Raw genomic sequence first — 25,150 nt, forward strand, 5'->3', positions numbered from 1 at the left:
ACGATCAGATCAGGCAGGGTGCCATGGCTCATGCCTGTAATCCCAAAACTTTGGGAGGCCAAAGTGGGAGGATCCCTTCAGCCTAGGAGTTCGAGACCAGCCTGGGCAACGTGTCTAAAAAAAAAAAAAAAAAAAAAAATTATTTAACTAGGTGTGATGGTACACACCTGTCGTCCCAGCTACTCCAGAGGCTGAGGTGGGAGGATTGCCTGAGCTTGGGACACTGAGGCTGCAGTGGGCAGTGATGCTCCATTGTACTCCAGCCTGGGTGATGGAAGAAGACCCTGTTTCTCAAACAAATGAATGAACAAACAAACAAACAACAACAGCAACATGACCAGATTAGATATCTCTGAACCTTAGGGAAAGGAATCCTAAAACACAGAAATAACAACTCCAGAGTTCACTTGCTGTATGGTACAGTACCTTTCTTTTTGGAAACTCCTGGGCTAGTGGGAAAACATGAACTGATCCTCAGTGGCAAATAGACTGATCAAAGCACATTAGTAGAAAAATTAAGATAAAACAGTAATCACAATGATGTAAATAATCTCGGACTGATAAAAAAATAGAGAATATTGTTATTAAAACACAGCTGTACTCACATGCATACAAACAACCACACCCATCAGAAGAACCTAAATATTTATCAGACACAAGTTTTATCTGGTCTAGTAGCTTGTGTCTGTTTGTCATTAAAATGTAATTAGAAAGGGAGTGTGGATGTCTTCTATGGCGTGGAGCTTAAAAAGTTAAGCAGACACCTGGGACATGTCTATGTTGGAAACTTTTGTTTATGAATTTCTCTCAACCCTTTTAAACTTTTTAATAATTTTGACCTGTTTTAAGGGTGCTGAGCATATAACCCTCTACACAGAGTTGCCGTTTCATTTTCCTGATGCCAGCTTTAGTTCATCTGATTTACTGTTCTGTGACAGGGCCGAGGCCCTGTCCTTAGTCTTTATGGTTTTGAAGATCAGAGCCTGGTTCTCAGCTGGCTCTGATCTCACCAACAAAGGAGAAGCTCATCATTTGAGTCCAGCCACCCGTGGAAATTGCTGCCTATATGTTATTCACCTTTCTCTGGAATGATTAAAGAACACAGACCCTTATGTTTTTTAAGTGTGAAATACGCTTCATATTCTTAATGTACATACAATGTGTTTTAGGTTAACAGGAGCATAATCCCTTTCATGCTTATTTCATATTTTAAATTATATTGATTTCCTGAACCCTTCCTCGTGGTGGCCAGCGTTGTGGCTAAAGTAGCATATCAGTCTTTTAAGGAACAAAAATCTGTAAGCCCTAGACATTTCCCCCTTGACCTATAACTAACATCACAGAATCAATCTCCCTAAAAGAGTAGGGCAGATTGTTTTTCTCCTGGTACTTGCTCAGAGGGTGTCACTTGTCATTTTTCTGCTCTGCAGAGGCTGTCTTTACCTTGATGCCCACTCAACAGCCACTTTGGAGCACCCGCTATGTGCCAGCATTGTGCCAGGTGCCAGGAATACAAAGATGCATAGAACATAATCTTTGACCTTGGAGCTCTTGTATTCATGAAAAAATATCCACAAATGAAAATACTAAAGTTTGTCACGGAAAGTGCTATAGTAGACGTGTGTGAGTGCACTATGGGAATAGAAAGGAGGGGAGACTAACTCTGCCTAAATAATCAGAGACCTCACTATGGAAGTGGTCTTTGGTGTTGGTGATGATGCTTGAAGGATTATGAGGAAAAATTTCCCAAATGGGCAAGACTGGCTGTTGGGCATGGAGCAAGGAAAGAAGCACTTCCCACAGAGATGACAATGTGTGCAGAGAGCTGACATGAGTGGGGTCTGAAAATAAAGGAAAATAAATAATATACTGTTATCACCTTAGATAATACCTTCATATTATCCACAATTGGAAAGTCGCTGCTTTCACAGAACTTGCATCCTAGTTGAAAGTGAGGGAGGAGAGAGAATGAAAATAACATGTTGAAACATGTCTTATTGTGATAAGTAGTAGGAAGACAATGGCCACCTAGAGACATAGTGATAGTGTCTTGGGAGGGGCTGTTTTCTGGAAGGGGTCAGATGGCCCTCCAGCACCTGCTTGCATTTACACATTACACACGATGGTGAACCACGCCATGATTTCACTTTGGGGTTGTATTAAACTTTGGGGGAGTTGTATTTGGCATTTTTCTTCACTTTTTTTCTTGCCTCAACTGATACTGTTCCCTCTACCTCTATTCGAAAATGTTCACATCTATTCCACATCTATTTCCCCTCCAAGGCCCAGCTCAAACTGCACTTCATTCCATAAAGCCTTCTCTGGTTTGCATACCTAGAAATCAGCTTTCTCAACTTAGAACTTCCTTACACCTTACCTAAACCTCTTTTATGGCACTCACTACTTTCTGTCTTTGGAGGTACATACCTGATTTGTCCGTCTTACTCTGTAGATGGCAGCTATAGTTATTTTATTCTAGATTTCCTTATATTTATTAGTACAACAGTGTTGATTAATACAGCAAATGTTACTTTTTCCACTACTAATACAGCAAATATACTTTTTGCACTATTTGTAGTACTTTTTATATTGAATACATCCAAATAGTTGCTTAGTGAATATATGCCACATCAAGTTTAAAATTAAATCTTTAGCACCTAGTCTTAGTACTTATTCTAATGCAATACTTTGGATAGGACGGTTTTAAATGATACTTGGAAAAACAAACACAATAAATAATAGAGAATTCTCCAAAAAGCTTGCTTGCTTTATATCATAGGGTTATAGGAGGCATTAAACAGGCTTTTTCATGTTTGATCAAGATCTTTCTTTTGCTTCCATGATCACGATTCCTTCTATTGAGACTTCTATCCTCTTTTCTGTTATTTTCTAAATCCCTCCTCCCATTTTTGCTCATCTGTCTTGCTCTCCTCTCTTTGCCCTTGTCTCTCTTCTCCTTCTTCCTATCACTCTTCTCTCTTCCTCTTTTCCTCCTATCCTTCCCTTCTCTCGCTTCCCACTTTCTCCTTTTCATTTTCCCAGCTTTTCCTGTTTCCTTTCTTTCCTTTCTTTGCTGTCTTTCCCCTCCTTCTCCCTGTAAGTTCCCTTCTTTCAACCCTGTCCACGGTGCTGAATATTAAACAAAGCGTTTACGGATTTAGTCCATGGTGCTGGTTTATGGCACTGCTAAAATTCTGCAAACAAAATATAGTTGAGTATAAAAGTTTGAGTTCCTATTATGTAGAAATAAACAACATTGACAAGAGTACACATTAGTTATTAACCATTTTGCGTGTTGTGTTGTTTGTTGTGTTGTATGATTTACGAACCCTTATCCCTAATTTGAATATGTTACATTGTTGTTAGAAATAATTGGAGCCAGAGAAGAATCTTTTATTAGCATAGGATATTGGATTTTCCATAATTTATTCCATCCAAGTTGGAAGATTTGGGTACTCTATCTTTCCTTGGTAACATGTACATTTCCTACTCAAATAGGTCAAAATATTGCCATATGTATGATAGGTTTTATAAACTTTTTAAAATAATTTATTTGATTTTTTTGGTAATTATTTTTGCTACAGGAAAGTAAATGAGAGAGATATGTCAAAAGCTACAATTAGTCGGTATAGTTCTGATGACACTTTGGACAGGTAAGGTTCTTTTGAACCATGTAAGTAGAATGCATAACATATGAAATTCCTTTTCTTATAAAGTTATGAAGAATTTAAACGTTTACCAAAATAAGGTTTGAATCGCTGGTATTTTATTCCCAGGGATAGAGGGCTCTAAGAATTGAATTACTTTCTTCAAATCTCACTAAATCTTGACTAGATGCATTTCTAAAATCTTGCTAATAGTAGGTTGTTGTGAACAATTCTTAGTGACACTGATTTGAGTACAGCTAGGGTGGGTACTGCACGGCATCTGTTAGTTCAATTTAAAATGAAGAATATAGGGTTTTTTTGTGTGAATATGTGTGATCCTTGTTCCAACATTTGGTTCTTCCACACTGATGGTGGAAAAACATCAGTCCGTGCAACTGCTTTATGGAGAGACTGTAAATTTTAATAATACAATAGTTTCAATACACTCCAGGACAGAGACATTAGCTCTTTACTTTCTCTTTAGAAAGTGAAAATACTCTTTCGACACTGGAGTCTCCATAGGGCTGATAGAATGAGTTCAACGTGTGTGCCTGCTGTTAGTTCCTTCTTACATGGAGGGAAAGCGCTCATCTCTACAGGGAAAATAGAGCAACTTCTATTCAGATTGAAGTATAAATGCCACAAATCACATTTTTAGTTTAGATTTGGTAGAGATGCTTAGTAAGCAGAAGTAAAGGACAAAGTTAGCATCTTTAATAGGAGTCTTTTGGACTCCTATTAAATAGGCACCATGAATACCCAAAGCCAGTGCTAGTTGAGTTTACTCCTTGCAGCTAAAGACGTGTGGCAATTGTAGGCAAAAATGGCACCTACTGGGTTTTAAGAAAATACATGGTAACTTACAGCATCCAATAGATTCTAAACTCAGACTGTGCCAGTGTAGATTAATGTAGCAAATGTATATACCTTCTGCACTATTCCTAGGCTTTCAAGTCAGTCACCCTAATAGAGGACAATCAACACTGGTATCTTAAAGAGTTGGTCTTTCTCTTTTAAAAATTATCATCCTTGTCAAAAATGAATTTGTAGTATATGTACAAGATCTCGTCTCCACAGCGGTGCATAGAGAAGAGGTAGATAAAATACCTCTGTCCATTCATCCTGGTCTTGCAGATGGCTAATTGAAGAAGGAAACCTTATTTCTAGGAATGAATTTTAAAGTGAGATAATTGAGCCTCAAGTAAGGTGGAAGACATAAGCTTTTGTAGGCTATGTGTCTGAACGTTTATGTCAGGTCAGCCGAGACGCAGCCTACGAATGCTGGAAATAGACTAGACCTCGCAGGCAATGTAGTTAGGTCATTCTCAGCCTTAGTCATAAATTAGAACCACTGACGGAGCTCTTAAACTTTGTTGGTGCCTTCTATCCTACTACCCCTCACTCCTCAAATTCTGATTTAATTAGCCTGAGGTGGAACTCAAGCATTTTTTTTCAAGCTTATAAAGTAATTCTATGTGCAGCTGAGATTCAGAACCACCAATATATCCCAAGTCCTTCATTTTATACCCTCGAAAGCAGGCCCAGAGATTACATAATTTATTTACACACTTTAGTGGTATGTTTGGAAAAAGTATTCTGGCAGCTCATTCCCAAGGCACTCGATGTGGAAATAGATTTGAGGAAGAGAACACAGGTGTCAGTAAAGAAAGGCAAGTCCTATTAGCAGGAGCCAAACTTCTGTAATATAGACCACTCCAAAATGTAAGACATGAAATAATTTTAGGAGGAGGATGATCAAATATATCTGGTATGTGTGCATTGGCATTTTAATAATGATGCAGATGAATTGTTTTAATGAATATGAGAAAAGTACTGGGTTTGCATTTGAAAAGTTCCCTTTAAAATATACTTATGTGTGTAAAAGACAAGGTGTGGAAAAGAAACATAAACAAATATGTACGTAGCATGCAGAGATAGTGGGTTATAACTAATTTGGAAAATCTAGGTTAGGAGGCCCCCTAGTGCTCCATTGTGAAAGTTTAACTTTTCTTTCAGCTTTTCTGATCATGTTGCTAATTACATTGTTGGGTATTTCAAGTCTCCAAAACCGATTTTTATTAAAATAACCTAATTTATATCACTAGTTGACAGAAATTTAATTTCCAGGATAATTACAAAATTAATATCCCCCAGCAATATGAAATCAACATACATATTGAAATGGTGGTTTAGAGTTCTCTCCATTACCATTGATAGACTTATCCCCTAGGTAGCATGAAAGAGATTGTGAGAGATGAAGAATAAAGACTAAAGGAAGATGTGTTAACCTAATATATGCGTTTGGGGAACAATCATACTACAGAATCAAATATATGACATTGGATCCCAGTGAATGACTTGGGAGATAGACTACTTTCTATTTGTGTTGCCAAGAGAAAGCCACACAATGACTCTGAGACTCCATTTCTTTATCTATAAAATGAAAATCATTATGCCTACCTTGCAGGGATGTTCTGGAGAGTCGAGAAAGCATATCAAATGACCAGCAAACAGTAGTAGGTATGAGACAAGGAAAGAAGGAAAGGGGCTGAAGTTATGAGATCCCACCATTGGTAGAGAATGATAACCTTCCTTATTTGTCCTTTCTAACTCAAGAAGCAGATGAACACAGCTTTTCTAGATCTATGAGATTAGAATGATTAAAATCTCTAATGATCATTTGGACTCATTACATGTATTAGTCAAAGTAAACTAATTTGTCAAGGTAGAGTAACTTTTTAACAAGTCTGCTTCCTCTCTTCCAAATCTAGCTGGTTTAACATACTATAAGGTACTGCTTGACACATCAGAGTCCAATGTGATTTGCTGGAGTCCATGAAGTGACTCAGGGACCTAAGTTCTTTCCATATTTTAATGCTGCCATCTTTATGCTGCCATGCATACCAAAGCCATAGTAGAAGGGGGAAGAAAGAACATGGAAGATCACCAGGAGGTTTTACAATGGGTCTGGAAGTGGCAGATAACATGTCTGCCCACACTCTTTAGTCTAGAGCTCAATCATATGGTCCCAATTTAATTGCAGTGAAGGTTGGGAAATGTGGTCTCCCTGATTGCTCAGAAAGAAAAGAAAATGTGTTTGGCAAACACATAATATTGTTTATGCCACAAACCATTAAAAAAAAAAAGTATTTCATTGACGCCTTTCACTGACTTAGGAAGTACTGTCATTGACAAGATATATCATTAGACAATAATGAAAATGAAAATAGTTAATGAGTTAAATGCTCGATGAGTCAGAAAGGCAAACAGGCAAAAGGCATAACACTTTTAATATTTCAGGTTGGGCGCAGTGGCTCACACCTGTAATCTCAGCACTTTAGGATGTGGAGGCGGGTGGGTTACCTGAGGTCAAGAGTTCAAGACTAGTGTGGCCAACATGGTGAAACATCATCTCTACTAAAACTACAAAAATTAACTCGGCTTGGGGGTGAGTGCCTGTAGTTCCAGTTACTCAGGAGGCTGAGGCAGTAGAATAGTTTGAACCCTGCGGCGGAGGTTGCAGTGAGCTGAGATCACACTGCTGCACTCCAGCCTGGGTGACAGAGCAGGACTCTGTCTCAAAAAATAAAATAAAATAAAATAAAATTTCAAACTCTATTAAAACAACCTCATAAGTAGATTTTGTCATAAGTAGTTTCTTTTTATTTAAAAATTTTCTAAAATGTAACACTTGAAAAATAGTTCTCTTTACGGCAGAAAGGTTATATTGTTAAGCTATTCTAGCAAGAAAATGGTCTGAAAGGAGTTTGACAATTTAAATGTTTATTCAGACTTTTGTCTTGTTTCTTTATAAAGGATCTCAGACAGAAATGATGCTGCTAAAATGTATAAGGCCAATACCTTGGATAAACAACTAACCAATAGGTACCAGTATCTACTAGCTATGGGAAAGGCTCAAGTATAATATTTTTCTAAGTGTTACCTATGTACTTGCAATTCTTCAATCCTACTTGATATCTTTCTGTAAATTCTTACTCTCTATTATTTTTATTGCAGAAATTCAGGAGTAAAAATCATTACTCCTGTGCATGGCTAGAACAAAATCTTGTTGTTTAGCTTAAAAATCAAGAGCACTAGTAGCTCCAAATCACCATTCTTACCACATTTATGTTTCTGTTTAAGTTGTCCTGGTGGCAAAATTATGAAATAGGTGCAAATGCAAATTTTACATTATTATTGTTAAGGAAAATTACTGAATCCAACAAATAAAAATACTGGACTTAAATGACACTAAATTTTCAGAAGAAAGAAAATTCTTTGGACTCTAGTACAAGAGACAGAATCATGAAATCATCTTATGAAATTTATTAAAATATGATGCTTTCTATTTCTTTCTCTCACCAATGTCTAACTTTTAATAACTCTACATTCAAGAATAATTCAAAATAGATGCAAATGTTCATTCTTCATTGTTCAAACTTTGCTTTCTTTCTCTCTTACCAGGAGCATGTCCATGTTTAGATCACCGGAAGTAACAAAGTTGTATGTATTCTTTCTAATTGTAGTATATTTCTTTTTACGTGTTCAAGAAAAACCAGGGAAAACCACCTCAGGCCAATTTTATTGGAATACAGCCATGCCCCTATTGCTCTGGCAGAGTTGAGTAGTAGAAGACAATACCAAAATGGTCTGCAAAGGTCCAAATGTGACTATCTGGACTTTTGCAGAAAAAAAGATTTCCAATCATTACTCTAATCAAACACCAAAGCTTAGGTGATCCTTTCTTTCTTCTTCTTTGTTAAAATCTAGACTCCTTATTTTTTCCCCCACAGGACTTTTCTTCTCTCTACTCCCACAATAATTAACCCTTCCTCCACACCTCACTTCCTTCCCTACCCACCCTTCACATCTACGCCTCCTCCTTCAGAGAAAATTGAATTGGGAAATCATGGGGTGAGCTAAAAATCTATTTAAACGAAATACATTTTCCCTGGAATGTACTACTGGTGGTTACAAGCAGCCCAAATGAGACATATTTGTAAACTTATTTTATTTTTGAATTCCTATTTATGTATAAGGTGATTTATACACTGGATCACACCTCTCAGAGCTTGAAACGGGCCTGGGTCACTTCCATTTTTGAGGATCTGCATATATGAATAAATGCTAGATAGAGACTTAAGATGGTATGATTTAAAAATTTTTCTAATGCAAAAAACTGCAACATAATTAGTCACAATACAATCACAGGAATAAAAGAAATGTGAATCTATGGCATGCCAGAATTGATTGGTGTGAATTTCAGACAGTTAATGTCATTTTATGAATCACTTCTTTATTCCTTTAGTTTTAGCTAGTTTTATGAGAACCTGACAACTTCTAAAATATGTCAACTAAGGGAAAAGATTTTTGGCTGTTTTTCCATCCTCAAGTGAAACACTTTATGATGAACAGAGAGCAGGCAGGAGTATGAGTAGAATTTAAGACTTTTCAAAGGTAGGCTGAAATGAAAAAGTTTGAGAGTGTGATTAATTGTTGTTCTTGTCATTAAATAGGCAACCTGGCGGTTCATTGAATGCAAACACCTCCAACACCGTAGCATCTACTTCTACTACTACTCCTGTAAAGAAGAAGAGGTACAATGAACTCACTGTGTCTGCCTCTTGCTGATATACTATGAAAGACTGTTCTTTATTAATTTCTGAAGCAAGTCATCCACCAAACTCCCAGGCAGCATTAGAAAGCTTCCTCCTCTCTTTGGCGGGGATCCAGCATCTACATTCTGCTGTTCCCAAACTTCAGCTCTTTCCCCCAACAATCTCTTTCTCAAATATAGAGTCTTGTTTTCAGTTCCTTTAGGGCCTTGAATTTCTAGGAAATGTTTTAGATGATAGAGCTCGCATGTTAAATGGCGAACTGCTCAAGGTAGCATATTTCATGGAGTGTTGCTGTTGGGAATATCTTAACCTGAAATAACGATGAATGTAGGGCCCCATGCTGCCATGCTCCTGAAACAGGCCTGTATGTGGAGATGCCACCTCCGCTCTGTGGATTGGGCTGGTCTTGCTTCCAAATGCAGAGTCAAAGACCCTTTCTGGAGACACACATCTGTATTTGTTTGATTCTTGCCTCCTCCACCGACCTCCTCTGCATGGTCTCCCACATTCTGCTGGTACTGAGTCCTATGTAATTAGCAGGCACGGAGGAGTAGTTGGACCAGTGGTGACCAAATATTCTTCATGAGACAGAACATGATGGTGGAAGAGAAGTGTGCATGCTGAAAAAACCCCAGGGCTATGAATTGTGATGCAAATGGAAAATAAGCATTTACAAACATCAATGTTTTAAAATTTTCTCAATTTCCCTGTCTGTACCTGGGTCCATACTCTGTACGGGGTAGGTACTCAATGTTTGTTGATGGACCGGCTGACATTGCCGTGGTGCTGCTGGAGAAAAATGACTGATTCTATTTTTTTCCTTCAACAAAATTCTGGTTGAGCCTGCAAAGTCTCAGAAATGTGATTCATCTTTCCCTTGAACCTAAATTTCATGCCCCTTGACCCTTTGCCTAGTAAAAACAGATTCCTAAGTTTGAAAGAGAAATTTTAGGATAGTCAGTTCAATCTCCTACCTAGTGCAAGAATCTTCCTCTGACATTTTGGGCATAATTCAGGGTCACTGAAGCCAGCAATAAGACTCTCATTATTTTGGGACACATCTTTGACTTGCTCTCCTGGGTAGCATCTATTCCTTACCTTGAGCTGGGATCTGCCTTGAGTGACTCGTAACTTGTCTTAGTTCAGCTCTGCAGTGGCTCAGAGAAGAGACCTACTTAAACAATTTAAAGCCAGCTTTCCTGTCTGCCTTTTCTTCTGTAGTGCATACCGTTCTCATCTGAATATCTTCATTTTTCATTCGTATCTTGGTCTTTCTGCTTAGCTATTGCTACCAACTAAAATTATGACCTAGTGATGTGAGGACATCTTTCTAATTGAGGTTAGAACTGAAGCTAGTGCTGCTATGATATTCACTTACGCTTTCAATGTTCTTACTTGTCAGAGTTTTCTATCAGCTTCTTTTCTTTCTTTCTTTCTTTCTTTTCTTTTCTTTTCTTTCCTTTTCTTTTCTTTTCTTTTCTTTTCTTTTCTTTTCTTTTCTTTTCTTTTCTTTTCTTTTCTTGGAAATGGAGTGTGCAATGGCGCGATCTCGGCTCACTGCAACCGCTGCCTCCCGAGTTTAAGCAATTCTCTGCCTCAACCTCCCGAGTAGCTGGGAGTATAGACACATGCCACCACACCCAGCTAATTTTTGTATTTTTAGTAGAGACGGGGTTTCACCATTTTTGCCAGGCTGGTCTTGAGCTCCTGACCTGGTGATCCACCTGCCTTGGCCTCCCAAAGTGCTGGGATTACAGGCATGAGCCCCTGCACCTGGCCCACAGTTTTTAAAAAATTATATTTTGAGGCTGGGCGTGGTGGCTCACGCCTGTAATCCCAGCACTTTGGGAGGCCCAGGTGGGTGGATGACCTGAGGTCGGGAGTTTGAGACCAGTCTGACCAACATGGAGAAACCCCATCTCTATTAAAAAATACAAAATTAGTTGGGCGTGGTGGTGGGCACCTGTAATCCCAGCTACTTGGGAGGCTGAGGCAGGAGAACTGCTTGAACCCGGGAGGCAGAGGTTGTGGTAAGCTGAGATCGCGCCACTGCACTCCAGCCTGGGCGACAAGAGCGAAACTCCGTCTCAAAAATAAAAATAAAAATAAAACTGTATATATTTTGAGTAGAGTATAAGATTGTTATTTCTGTTATGAATAGTTCAGACATGCAAAAAATAGGGAGAATAACATGATAAACATACATGAATTTACTATCTAGATTTAGCAATTGTCATTATTTTCCAGGTTTGCTTTAGATTTATTTTTAAAAGAAATGTCCACATTACTTAGTGCCAAAGGAAATGAGAAAAGAAGTTTACTTGGAGGAACAGATAGCCTAGAATATAGGACAGTTACTTCCTACTTCATTTATGAAATAGTGTTCATTTTACTTCCAAGGCTTGGTATAATCTCATTGTCTTTTTAACTGTCAAATTATTTTCAGACATGTGGGTGGGATCAGCCTTTCAAGCATCGTGTTTATTACTGTGTCATTTCTTAACAGGCAGTCCTGGTTTCCACCGCCCCCTCCAGGTTACAATGCCTCTTCAAGCACAGGAGCCAGGAGACGGTAAGGGAAAGGTGTTGGGCGTAATTGCTGTGCCATTAGATGGAAGAACATGTCAGACATCTACAACATATAATTGTGCATGCTTTGGGATAAATTGGAGGCAATCTCGTGAACTCTCAGCTCTGTACTGGAGGGTGTCCAGTGGGAGTAAGGTCAGGGCTACAAGTACCCTGGTAGGACATCTGACAAACTGCTAGGAGTAAGTAGGTGGCTGCATTAGATTGCTAGGGTTACTTACAGCCAAAAGAAATGAGTGCCACAAACTGGGTGCTGCAAACTGCCACGAAGTGCCACTGGGTGGCTTAAACAACAGGAATTTATTGCCTCACAGTTTTAGAGGCCAGAAGTCCATAATCAAGGGTTCATCAGGGTTGGTTCCTTCTGAGGACTGTGAGGGCTCCCCTAACTTCTGGCAGTTTCCTGATAGTCATTGACATTGCCCAGTTGGTACAAGCATTGTTCTGATTGCTGCCTTCATCTTCACATGACCTTCTCCCTGTGTGCACGTCTGAGTCCAAATTTCCCTTTGTTATGAAGCAGCTAATCATGTCTATCCTACTACAGTATGACTTCATCCTAACTGAACTAATTACATCTGCAATGACCCTATTTCTAAGCAAGGTCACATTCTGAGGAATTGTGGATTAGGACTTCAACATGTGAATTTTGGGGGCAGAGGGGACACAACTTAATCCTTAACAGTGACAGTAGGAGAGAACAGAGTCAGGCATCAGACAGGGGTTCCGATGTGGGCTCCTGGTGCCCAGCTGTCTCCAGGCTGTGCAGAACCTGGAGAACTGGATGAGGTTATGTGTGGCAAGTTGTTCATAAATGTTAAGTGACAAATGAGTATATTCTAATTTTTTTGTTGTTGAGAGTAATAGTTATAACTAAATGATAGATCAGGTGGAGGACACCTTATTCTACAATTTTCATGCTAGGAATGCCAGCACCAATTCAATGTAATAAATATTTAATAAACACTGCTGTGTGCCAGATATTATTCTAGGATCTTGGGATATATCAGTGAACAAAACATGGAACCTACACTCTGGTCTTTAAAGAAGCGTGCTCTATAATCAATATTATCACTAACTCAGAAACAAAAACAGGTCTTCTATTTAGTTTACTTTTCAGGTATCCAAAGATGTTTTTATGTCTCAACTTCTAGAATTTTTTTTTTTTTTTTTTTTTTTTTGAGATGGAGTCTCGCTCTGTCGCCCGGGCTGGAGTGCAGTGGCCGGATCTCAGCTCACTGCAAGCTCCGCCTCCCGGGTTTACGCCATTCTCCTGCCTCAGCCTCCCAAGTAACTGGGACTACAGGCGCCCGCCATCTCGCCCAGCTAGTTTTTTCTATTTTTTAGTAGAGACGGGGTTTCACCGTGTTCGCCAGGATGGTCTCGATCTTCTGACCTCGTGATCCACCCGTCTCGGCCTCCCAAAGTCCTGGGATTACAGGCTTGAGCCACCGCGCCCGGCCGGGATCAGTTTTTCTAATTCTGACTATTGGAAAAGAAAATTTTATTAAACTATGTGCTCATTTAATATTAGATTGGTTTATTTTATAAAATTTCCATCTACTATGCAGACTTCTAATGTCTCTTTCATTTCCAAGTAATGGATATATTTAGAAATACATGTATTTTGAAATAATTTGAGTGAGATCTATAAGGATGTAAATAAACTCTAGTTGGTCAATAGAAAGAGCTCGAGTTACTTTTTTTATACCTATCATTACATCTATCTATGTATCTATGTATCTATGTATCTATGTATCTATGTATCTATGTATCTATCTATCTATCTATCTATCTATCTATGTATCTATGTATCTATCTATCTGTCTATCTATATCTATCTATCTACCTTTTCATCTATCTATCTATGTATCTATCTATCTATCTATCCTATCTCTTGTCTGTCTGTTTGTCTATCTGTCTACCTATCTATAACTAAATCAAATTATATTTCTATAACATGTTGAGCAGTCACAACTTGGAGTCACATTCACCTACTGTTACAATGTTTTATTTTAGAACCTGCTCATCTACAGATGACTTCCAATTACATGAACTTCCATGTATGAATTACATTTGGAGTTTAAAACATTCTTTCCCCTCAGGCTGTTATTAGATACTTCCCTATGGGTGCTACCTTAGATGTAAGGTGCTATCTAAGTGGGGAAAATGTTAACTAGGAGTTCTCCTAGTTATTATTTTTTTCTGAGTATTGTTAAGATTCATCCATTTTTGTCTTGATAGAGAAAAACTGGTACTTTTCTTAGATCTATTTATTACTTATTTTTAAAATAACTTCATATTTTGTCCTCAACTCATCATTCCAATTATTCATTATTCCAATATCATTATAAAAAGCAACTGGTTATATAACAGTGTAAAAACGTGGAAGGATTATTCATGAATTAACATCTCATGCTATCAATGCCTGTTGAGGTTGTGGATCTGTTTTCACAGAGCTGATGGGGCTTGGCTCTCTGCCCTCCCTCACAATTATGCATTGCTGAATGTGATTTACATGGGAGATGAAATGAGTTACAATGTTCCTATTTCTGATTCTTGGCTCAGATCCATAGCTCTGGAACTAAGGGAAAGAGGAGATGATTAGGCTAGGTTGATCAATTTGTATATCCATTCCTTTTTTAGAGTCACAGATTATTAATATAATGGCTAAACGAAAAGACTTCTCTTTGAGCATCAAAAATATGTCATGCCAAGCCTTCAGGGGAAGGAGAGAATAATAACAATATAGCAATGCCTTTGATTTCTGAAGTGCTTTTCTTTGGAAGAGCTGAAAGTACAGCTTCTGTTTCCCACCTTTAATGCCAGTGCATTCCCAGGGCTGAGAAACAGCCTTTTTAGTAAATGCTGAAAAATAGAAGTGATTATTAAATGATGAAAGGGAGTAAAGGCTTCACAAAGATATCTTTGTTCCCAGACGAGCCCAAAGAAAATGAAAATAGGTCAAAAACAGATAAAAATGGGGGGCTATGATTGATAACACTAGCTAATAGCTCAATGTCAAACATTTCCCTTTATCTTTCACTAATACACTGGTGTTCATCTCTCCCCCTTTTCTCTCCCCTCCCATCTTCTCCAGAAGAATTTTCACTTAAGACTGACACCCTCACTTTTTCTGTTTAGTTTTGCAAGCTTTTTTTCACCACCTAATCTTTCCCTGAAATTTCATTTTCTCCCATACATCTTTTTCTGTGCAGCACAATTGAAAAGACCATCAAACTCCCCTGTCATCCAGGAATGAGTGCTTTTCCTGGAATTTCCTCCCTTGACCTCTCTGTAGCCCTTAACACCATGTGTTATCCCATCTCTCATTTGTTCCTTTCTTAATTTATACTATGGAAGAAATCAAGTTCAGATTAAAAACTTGTGTTATATTGTGTTTTGATTAAAATCTATTACAAGCACAATGTAAACCACACCCAAAAGGCCTTAAACTTTTTTTTATCAACAGAACAGCTCATAATATCATACCTTTGTTTAAATGTATATCTATGCCTATAACTATGTTAGTCTATCTTTATAATTAATATATCTATTCCTATATCTACATCTATACCTATACTTACAGGGAGTTTTTTTAAATTATCATATTTTATAGCTAAAGACAAAATGAAATTTTCTGAGAAGTGTCATTTTATGTATGGTATACATTAGTTATGCAATGAGAGAGTTCAGACCTGGGTGATCAAACAAAATTTTGGAGTTAAGACTTGAATATCTTTGAAAGCCTCTTGTCCTATTTTTGTAAATGTTCAAGAGAGTAGCTGTAATTCATGACAGCAAGACATGGCATGTAAAATTTTTAACTTAAATAAAACCTTTGGCCCTTCTAGCTGATTTCCAAGTTTGCTTCTTGGTCATTGTGATTTCAACCATTGGGATATTGATGTTTTCTGTCTTCTTTCTTCTCTTGCTAAGAATGGAAATAACCAATACAGTGTTTTGAATTATCAAGATATGCCAAGCAGATTATCCTTTGAAGTCGTCTTATCAGAGCATGTTTTATTTTCATTTTAATCAAGACTGAATCAGAATTTTAGCTTTATAACTGTTGTTCCTTGTTACATTCCTCTGTCTCACCTCCTACCTCTCTGATCAAAGTCCTGCTTCACTGGTTTCCCCATTTTCCATGTTCAAACCTCTTCCATCTTAAAAAATATAGCTCCTAAAAATTTGATAGCCTAGTATTACAAACCTACTCAGCTGACACCTTTCCTCTCTTTCCATCTTAGCCAACGTTCTCAGAAGAGTTGATGCTGCTTTTCATCTCCATTTGCTGGTTCCTATCACCATTAGTTCATGGAAACAGCTTTCCCTAAGTCACTGATGACATTGCTCATATCAGTCTGTATGACCACGTCACCCTTCAAAGGGCACCACTGACTCTTTATGCCCTTATCAAATCTCTCTTGTTGTGTTTCGAGAACCAGCACACTCCCCCAACACACTCTCCTGGATTTTCTTTCTTTTTCGATTTCTCAGCCCTTCTTCCTTAGTCTCCTCAGCTTCCTCATCATTTTCTACCAAGCCATTAAATGTTGATGCTCCTAAAGGCTCCAAGTCCCTCTTCTCTTCTCCTCCTGTTCTGTGCTCTGCCTTTCAACAGCAGCATCCAGATCCAGGGTTTCAGTGGCCATTTGTGTGCTCTCCACTTCTTCGTTTATATCTGCTCCAGATCTCTTCTCTGAGTTGCCTTTGGGTAGCCCACTGCCCACTGTCTCAAAGACATGAGAAACTCAACGTGTTCAAAGTGAAATCCATCCTTCTTCATCCTAACCCGGTCTCCTATCTCATTCTCCTGTAATGATAGTTTAATGGGAATAACGTTGACTCTCTAAATTACTTTGGGCACTATGGCCTTTTTCACAATATTGAGACTTTCTATTCATGAACATGAAATGTTTTTCAATTTTTTTGTGTCCTGTCTGATTTCTTTGAGCAGTGGTTTGTAGTTCTCCTTGAAGAGGTCCTTCACTTCCCGTGTTAGCTGTATTCCTAGGTATTTTATTCTCTTTATAGCAATTGTGAATGGGAGTTCATTCATGATTGGCTCTCTGCTTGCCTGTTGTTGGTGTATAGGAATGCTAGCGATTTTTGCACATTGATTTTGTATCCTGAGACTTTGTTGAAGTTGCTTATCAGCCTAAGAAGATTTTGGGCTGAGATGATGGGGTTTTCTAGATATAGGATCATGTCATCTGCAAACAAAAACAATTTGACTTCCTCTCTTTCTATTCGAATATGCTTAATTTGTTTCTCTTACCTGATTGCCCTGGTCAGAACTTCCAATACTCTCTTGAATAGAACTGGTGAGAAGGAGCATGTGTGTATTAGTCTGTTCCAACACTGCTATGAAGAAATACCTGGCACTGGGTAATTCATAAAGGAAAGAGATTTAATTGACTCACAGTTCCACCTTGCTGGGGAGGCCTCAGGAAACTTACGACCATGGAGGAAGGCAAAGGAGAAGCAGGGGCTTTCTTCACAGGGTGGCAGGATAGAGTGAAAGCAAGCAAGGGAAGATACCAGATGCTTATAAAACCATCAAACCTCCTGAGAACTCACTCACTATCACTAGAACAGCATGGGGTAAACTGCCCCCATAATCCAATCACCTCCACCTGGTCCCGCCCTTGACTCAGGGGCCCATGGGCACTACAATTCGAGGTGAGATTTGGGTGCGGACACAGAGGCAAGCCATATCACCACGTTTTGATCTGATTTCCCTTCAGTATTTCACTTCTGACTTACCTCTGTCCTGTTCTCTCACTTCCACACTAAACCAGCTATAGTTTCCTTGATGTGTCCAAATGCCACTTGGATAAAGTCTTAGTAAAGACATGGGATGGTGGGAGTGGTAGCAATATATTGCAGAAGCCTACATCAAACTACGTAAAATGAAATATTGGAAATCCCTGTTCATAAATTCTTTGGCCATCCCTGTTATTGGGCATTTCTTGTTGGCTGGTATTTCTCTGCAGGCCTTCACCTGCTGCTGTTTTCCTCAACAGCCCCTTTCTTCCACCTTCACTCTCCAGCCCCCAGTTCCTGTTAACTACTTACATTGGGGAGGTTAGCTCCTTTCTTCCTGCACTAGCCTATCCTTAGAGAATCTTATTGTCATAACCAAACACGATGACATATTCACTTTTGAGAGGCATTCTATGCTACTTTTTAAAATTAAATTTTTCTTGTGTTATCATAAGTTGAATATTCAGTCACACCCACACTTAAAACATCAAAGCTATCATGGACCTCTTTGTGTTCCTTACTGTGTTTATTTAATCATCATTGCAGTGAGTTCCAAGGATTAGGGTGCTGATGGAGAAAAAAGATATGACCATGAGATGGCAGAGGCATACCACAAGCCTAATTTGGCTGGTGCTTTCACAGGCTTTGCTTCTGAGGGAGTCACTCGCCACATGAGAACCTCCAAAGGCAACTGCAAAGAGACCATCACCCAGCAAGGGAGGAGGGTGAAGGGACTCCGGGGGGAGGAGGGATCAGAGAAAGGGCTTTCATGTCTAGGTGATGTCGCTCAGCATCATGATGGGAGTCCCAGAGCAGAGAACTCTGAAAAGTGGCATCAGCTTTATAGCCCCAAAAGTTGGAGCGTATGAATGTACAAATAACCATACCATAAGATCAACTGTGAGGGCATGAGAAGAACATCAGTCTTCTCTGGGAAATCTGATGTTGTAGGAAGAGCTTCTAGCAGGGAACTCAGAGATCAGGTCCCCATAGGGGTGTGGGATTTGGGGGAAGGAGAGAAATTACACAATGCTAGGTTTTCAAGCCCAGGGTGATTTTAAGCATAGTAATGCCACTAATCAATGTGGGAAGAAATAGGAGCAGAATAGGGAGTACACAATTGGTCTTAAGCAGCTGACACTGTGCTTTGTGTTGAGCAAGTAGAGTCTGGGACACTGGCGGGATATATTTGTATCAGTGATTTCCAAGCAAAGATAAACACCTAGAGGGGAGGAAGGAGTGTGCTCAGGTAAAAGGCAGTTTCTGAAGATCCAATTTGGGGTTGAACCCAAGGATTTAAAATGTAGTATCTTTATAGAGTAAAGACACCTGTTGAGAAAATATTAAATGAGAAGAAAATGGAAGTGGAACTTTGATGTGTGTCTATACATCAGGTGTGGTGGGGGACTAAGGTTACATGGTAAAGGTAAGGTGTAATGAGAGGTAGATAGGGTGAAGGCAGTGTGGGTCAATGGATTCTACCATCTCAAACCAAGCCATCCTTCAAAAAGTCTGGCATGAATTTTACTTCCTCCCCAAAGCTTTCACACCCTAAGGTGTGACTTTTGTCATCTGGACTCAGAAGGCTTATTATCTTCGATTCTCATTTAGCAATTAATTGTGCATTACTTTGACACATCGCTTACTATTGCAGTGTACTCATCAACTAAATGGCATCATCTTATAACTCTTTGAATCATCAAGTAAATTTATCCATAGTAGTTTGTCAATAAGTACATATTGACTGATTATTTTAATATTTCTTCGTATCTACTAGACAATGAATTTCCCTCAACCTGTTATCTTATTTGTCTTTTTGTAGTTGTGCTGTATTCTATGTGCTAAGTAACACCTCTCTCTCTCCCTCTCTCTGTTTCTCCCTGTCTCTGTCTCTTTCTCTTTCCAAAACAATTGTCGAGCTCTGGCTATGTGCTAAAAAACCACTTTGCTAGATGCCAGGAGTACAAAAAGGAGTACAGAGAGAAAACACAACTTCTAGCAGGGAGTCATTTTGAGCCAGGATTGTTAAACACGAAGGCTGGCCCTCACCAAGGGAGGGTCCTCGGGAGTATGAGAAACACAAAGGTCAAGGTAGCCACAAAATATGTGGAGTGTGGAGAGGGAGGCAGTAGACATTGTATCTGGAGTAGAGTAGGCTCAAAAGAGGCAATGCCAGAGGTAAGCCTTAAAGAACGAGCAAGAGTAAGCCAGATGCAAGGGGGAGGTATAGATAGAGGCATTTCAGGCAGAAAGGAGAGGAGGAGCGAAGTTCCAGTGCCAGAGAATATGGGGTATATGGGCATGTCTATGTGAGCATATTTGTAAGCGTAGAACGATGGGCTTCCCATCCATGGGACATTCTCTGCATTCATCCTTTATCAATTATGTTTAGTGATAGCAGGAAATCCAGTAATTCCAAATCTGATGTTATGTGGGAAAATGTCTTTTAATGTAAGACCCTATGCGCAGACATCCACTCATAATTTGTGGTGAGCCTAAGTACCTTTTTAGAATATCATGTTTCTGTTTTAAGAGTTAATGTTGTGCTGTTAGGTAATCTGAGCTCTGACCATATGCCGTAGATTTGGAATATGTACAAAAGAAAGTGCAAGTGTCATCAATATAGAAAATTACTAGAAAGTCAGAGCCATGTTCCCCTCTTCCCACTTCTTTTGTTTTATGATATGCCTGAAAGCCTGAGGCAAAGCAGTGTGTCAGCAAACACTTGGGGATGTCTTCATTTTTCAAGTTCTTAAACACTTTCTTGTCTCTGAGACTTTTAAAAGGGTGGTAACATTTGCCGGACGTGAGCCAATGGAGGGAATGATAGGAGCCATCTGGAGAAATATTCAGGTTCATCACAAGGAACTAGAGAAATAACAGTTCTGGAAAGTCGAATTTCTTTCTGATTTCAGAACCTACCATTAAATTTTTGTATTCTGTTTATGATAAATTCAAATGATTCTGACTGTGTATTTAGGTGACTTGGAGATTCAGTGGTTAAACGGCATGTAAAGCTCATTTAAGAACCTCATGGAAGCCAAACTAAAGTACTTGCTTAACAGACAGTATGAATATTTATGAATGTTATTCATTATTCTCATTTAGGAACAATAATGAAGCCACCACTAGAAATGAATGTGCTTTTTTTTTTCTGGAATCATTTTTAAAGATAGAAAAGGAAATAATATTTGATAAAATTAAAGTAGAAATGCATCTAGGAAAATTACCATATAAATATTTTCTACATAATTTCTCATCCTTATTTGTTTCGACCTCTTCTCCTTCAGTGGTTATTTCACTTCCTGTTAGCTGATTGGTAGATTTGGAGGAGGAAAAAAATATCCTGATTGAGAAGTGAGTTGCCATGGCAACCTTGCACTACAGTTATATTTTTCTGTCTGTAACTATAAATGGTAAAATGTAACCTTTCTAATTATGCTGCAACATTTTTAACTCTATTGGTACCAAATCCTCTACAAAGTTTGATGTCATGCTAAATAAAAGCAATACATCCATCTCATTTTTATCTCAACAAAAAAATCTTTATATTAACTGGAATCTCTTTTGTAGAAATTAAGATTCTATGACACGCAATAAAATATCAAAATACAGAATTTAAAAATCTTACCTGAATGCCTAGATTGCTCATTCTAAACATTCAAAGTAATTAAAATATTAGCCTGAGTTTAAGTTTATTATGTTTAAATGTGTAGTTTGAACAGAACAAGGAGAAACCTAATTCAGAATCTGTAAATGAAGGTCTTAACGTTTATCATGAATTATATTTTCTTCAGTCCTAGGGGAACAACTTAGACAGTCCCTGATTTCCTAACACTAGTTTGAAGTAACTCATACCTTCAAACAACAAGTACAAAGCATCCCTGCTTTGCCCAACCCAGATTCCCACCTCCCCTCCCTCTCTTGGAACCCCTGTTGCCTCTGCCCCTGGCAGAGGAGCTCCTGGAAATATGAGAAAGCAGGGAAGCTCCAGGTTCAAAAGTAGGATAGAGAAAGAAGCTGTGAGAATCAGGATACCTAGGATCAAGCACTCTGTCAAAAACGTCACCTTGCTCCGATCATAAAAAACAAATAATTTGATTTTTTAAAAAAATTATTTCACCATTTAGTAGTATTGCTGAAAGTTCTATCGACTAGAGATTGTAAATTTCACCTCAATTAGAAGCATGACAGGTTAAAGGGGCTATCTCTGGTCATTCAAATCTTAGTGTCAATTATATAAATCAGGTTTCTTTCCTGCTAAAACTGGGCAGGATTAGAGCATCCTAAGGGAATGGAGGCTTGCATTGTGTGGAGGGGAGTGGAAGATGGCTTTGGAGGAAGAAGACTGGGAGGCAGGGAGACCTGACTATGAAGTATAGGTGATGGGGACATGCTGTGGCATAGGGTTTGGGAGAGGACAACGGGAGTGGGGGATGGGGGTGAAAGGACCAGCATTTTGCTTGGGACTGTCTTCATACTTGGCAGCCCGTCTTTGTCCTCTCATCTCTCTGTCTCCTCTCTTAGCTATATGCAGAATGTCATATAAATGGAATCACCCATGACATACACCCTTTTCATATGTTTGCATGTGTGTGTTTGTCATCTGTGTATCTTCCTTGGTGAAGTATCTGTTAAATTTTTTCTTTTTTTTGAAACGGAGTCTCACTCTGTTGCCCAGGCTGGAGTGCAGTGGTGTGATCTCAGCTCACTGCAACCTCCGCCTCCTGGGTTCAAGTGATTCTCATGCCTCAGCCTCCTGAGTAGCTGGGACTACAGGTGCGTGCCACCATGCCTGGCTGATTTTTTGTATTTTTAGTAGAGACGGTGTTTCACCATGTAGGCCAGGCTGGTCTTGAACTCCTGACCTCAGATGATCCTCCTGCCTCAGCCTCCCAAAGTGCTGGGATTACAGGCATGAACCACCCTGCCCAGCCCAAGTATCTTAAATCTTTTGCTGATTTTATTTCTGCTGGTTTGTTTACTTATTGTTGAGTTTTGAAATTTTAAAAAAATACATTGTGCTTGGAAGTCCTTTTTCAGGTACGTGAATAGCAAATATTTTTTCCAGTGTGTGACTTGTTTTTCAATTCTCTTAACGGTGCACTTTTCAGAGCCAACATGTTTTTTTAATTTAATGAAATCAAATTTATCAAGTTTTGTTAAATAAATTATGTTTTTGGTATTATGTTTAAGAACTCTTTGCCTAACTAATAATCACAAAAATTTCTTCTGTTTTCTTCTAAAAGTTTGTAGTTATATGTTTGACATATAGATGTGTGATCCATTTTGAGTAGACTCCTTTTTAATGTGAACATTTTTTTTTTTAGTTCACTTGGTAATAGTTGGAATATTTTTATGTCTTTGAGAAAACATCTAAGGACGAAAAGCTGCTATGACTTATCAATACTTGAATTTGTGTATCTTTGTATCTACTGACCAATAAAAGTTGACTCATGTTCTTATAGAGCCAACTTACATTTAAATTTTATTAACCACAACAGCATCTACATACATTTGAAAAGCACAGTACATGAACATCAAGGTACTTGTGGAGTTGAGGATTCCTTGCAATAGCGCCACCCTCCCTCAGTCATGTAGTGGTTTACCATCCACAGATCTGGGCCAATCTCTTCCTTTTATAGGCAAATAAGCAGAGTTTCGGAGGGAATCAGAGCTTTTTCCAGAGTCAAAGAGAAAGTTGGTGGCAAAGCTAGTCTAGAATCTAGAATCTAGATCTCTAGAATTTTAGTCCAGTGCATGCTCCATTACTAGGTTACGGTTTACTGACTGGCCACTAGAAAGCGAGGCATCATTACAGTAACCACTCTTTTGAACATGTGCCTTGCATTCTCCAAGCTCTTCGAAGGCATGGACTACATCTTTTCTAGTCTTTGACTGGCTAATTACATCTCATATACTGTTATGTGTCCTAACATTATAACTTGGGCAATTGTGGAGTAAGTGCTTTTTGAGCAAACGGCTCCTTCCTTGGGCAAGGAAATATTTCAGATCAATCAATTTTTAATAGATTTGCAGTGAAAATACCTGGAAGAGAATTGGTTGTCTACAGTATGATATAGAGAAAAAAGCAAGGATTTAACATCAGAAAGACCAGTTTGAAACCCTGGCTAAGCACAATGAAAAGGGAAAACAAAATTCACGGTTAAATATTGGAGACAATGATTCTTTGTTCAACCTAGATTTGTGCTGCAGTAATAGACATGTTCACACATCCAGACTAGAACAAAAGTCACAGAGCCAAGCATGTTATGCAAAAAAGCCATGAGGAAAGATGTGATCTTTGCAGCAGCATATGGAAATGAAATAATATAGACAGCTTTCTTTACAGTGTTATTTCTTTTAGCTTTGGCCTTTGAGCTACAGTCTGCAAGTGTTCACATATTTCTCGTGAAATCCACCTTTTATATTCCTGAAAGCTCATCATGATAGCCACTAGTGTGGTGGCATAAATCCTGCAGGAGCCTTGAGGTGTCTGGGAATGGGCAAAGGGGAGAGCCAGGGTCAACTTACCCGAGCTTAAACATCGCATCTCAAAGCAGAATTCAATGAGGATCATTCCAATGAATGTCTCTTGTTTCCTTCTCTTCAAAATATTCTGGCCACAGCTTCCTGCCTCACTCTTGCATTTTAATCCCCCTGCTTGGCATCACATCATGCTCCTGGCACGACATGAATGACTCTTCTCATTGCCCGCCCCACCCCAGGGCTTGAGTTCTGTCATCTGTGGCTGTCATTGCAGTGATGCAAATGAAAGCTCCTTTGAGGTAAATGGAAGTCAACATGGCATCGCCTGGCTCCTGGCCCAGCAGGGGTGTAAATGCATCACCCTCGGAAATAAACACACTCCTCCGCTTTTCTTGGCCTTCATAACCGCACATCCATCTTTCTCTTTCCTGTGTATTCTCCAGACCATCTCAGATCTATTTCTACTCACCTCTACTGCCCTGATCCACGCAATGCATATTTACCCACCTCTTTGAGGCCCTAGACATTTTAAAATGGAAGAAATTGAGTATGTCATTAATATGACTCTAACATAAGTAAAGCTTGGCACCATCCCATTTCTACTTTTTGTAATCCTCCTTTCCACCTTGTTACCTCTTTCCTGCCTGTCCTCAGACATCTAGTGTTCTGTACAGCCTCATTATTACCCAGGACTGACCATCTCCTTCCCCCTTTCCTCTGCCTCTGGAAGGAAAGCATGTAACCAATGAATCCACATAGATATACTTAAGACTCTAAAGACTAAAGATCACTTGATACATACACCCAACACAGGCATATTCTCTGAGAAAAGAAGATGGTAGCAATACAAACAAAATACTGTGGAATCTGCCACGAAGCCAGGATGGGAAGACTATTTCCATGTAAATTGCTCTTCCAGAAATATCACACAACACAATGACTCAGCCAAGTAGCTGGCACCTAGTAGGTGTTCTGTAATGGGATTGACAGTGGATTTCTCCTATGAGGAAGCTAAGCTTGCACAGATTTTGAAAG

General features: G+C 38.9%; 1 protein-coding gene across 11 annotated transcripts in view; it reads left to right on the plus strand.

The window, feature by feature from the left end:
• The window catches only part of SCEL (sciellin), a 112,870-nt gene that overhangs the window by 23,813 nt on the left and 63,907 nt on the right, over positions 1-25,150 (plus strand). For 10 of the 11 annotated variants that reach the window (XM_009192045.4, XM_009192046.4, XM_009192047.4 and 7 more), the window contains exons 5-9: positions 3,585-3,653; positions 7,464-7,532; positions 8,112-8,150; positions 9,164-9,244; positions 11,772-11,837. In XM_009192045.4, coding sequence (XP_009190309.1) covers positions 3,585-3,653; positions 7,464-7,532; positions 8,112-8,150; positions 9,164-9,244; positions 11,772-11,837 — 324 coding nt within the window. The remainder of the gene's footprint in view (positions 1-3,584; positions 3,654-7,463; positions 7,533-8,111; positions 8,151-9,163; positions 9,245-11,771; positions 11,838-25,150) is intronic. The other variant, XM_009192048.4, reaches the window with a different exon arrangement.

The sequence above is a fragment of the Papio anubis genome, chromosome 15 (genome assembly GCF_008728515.1).
Source record: "Papio anubis isolate 15944 chromosome 15, Panubis1.0, whole genome shotgun sequence".
NCBI classification, from domain to species: Eukaryota; Metazoa; Chordata; class Mammalia; order Primates; family Cercopithecidae; genus Papio; species Papio anubis.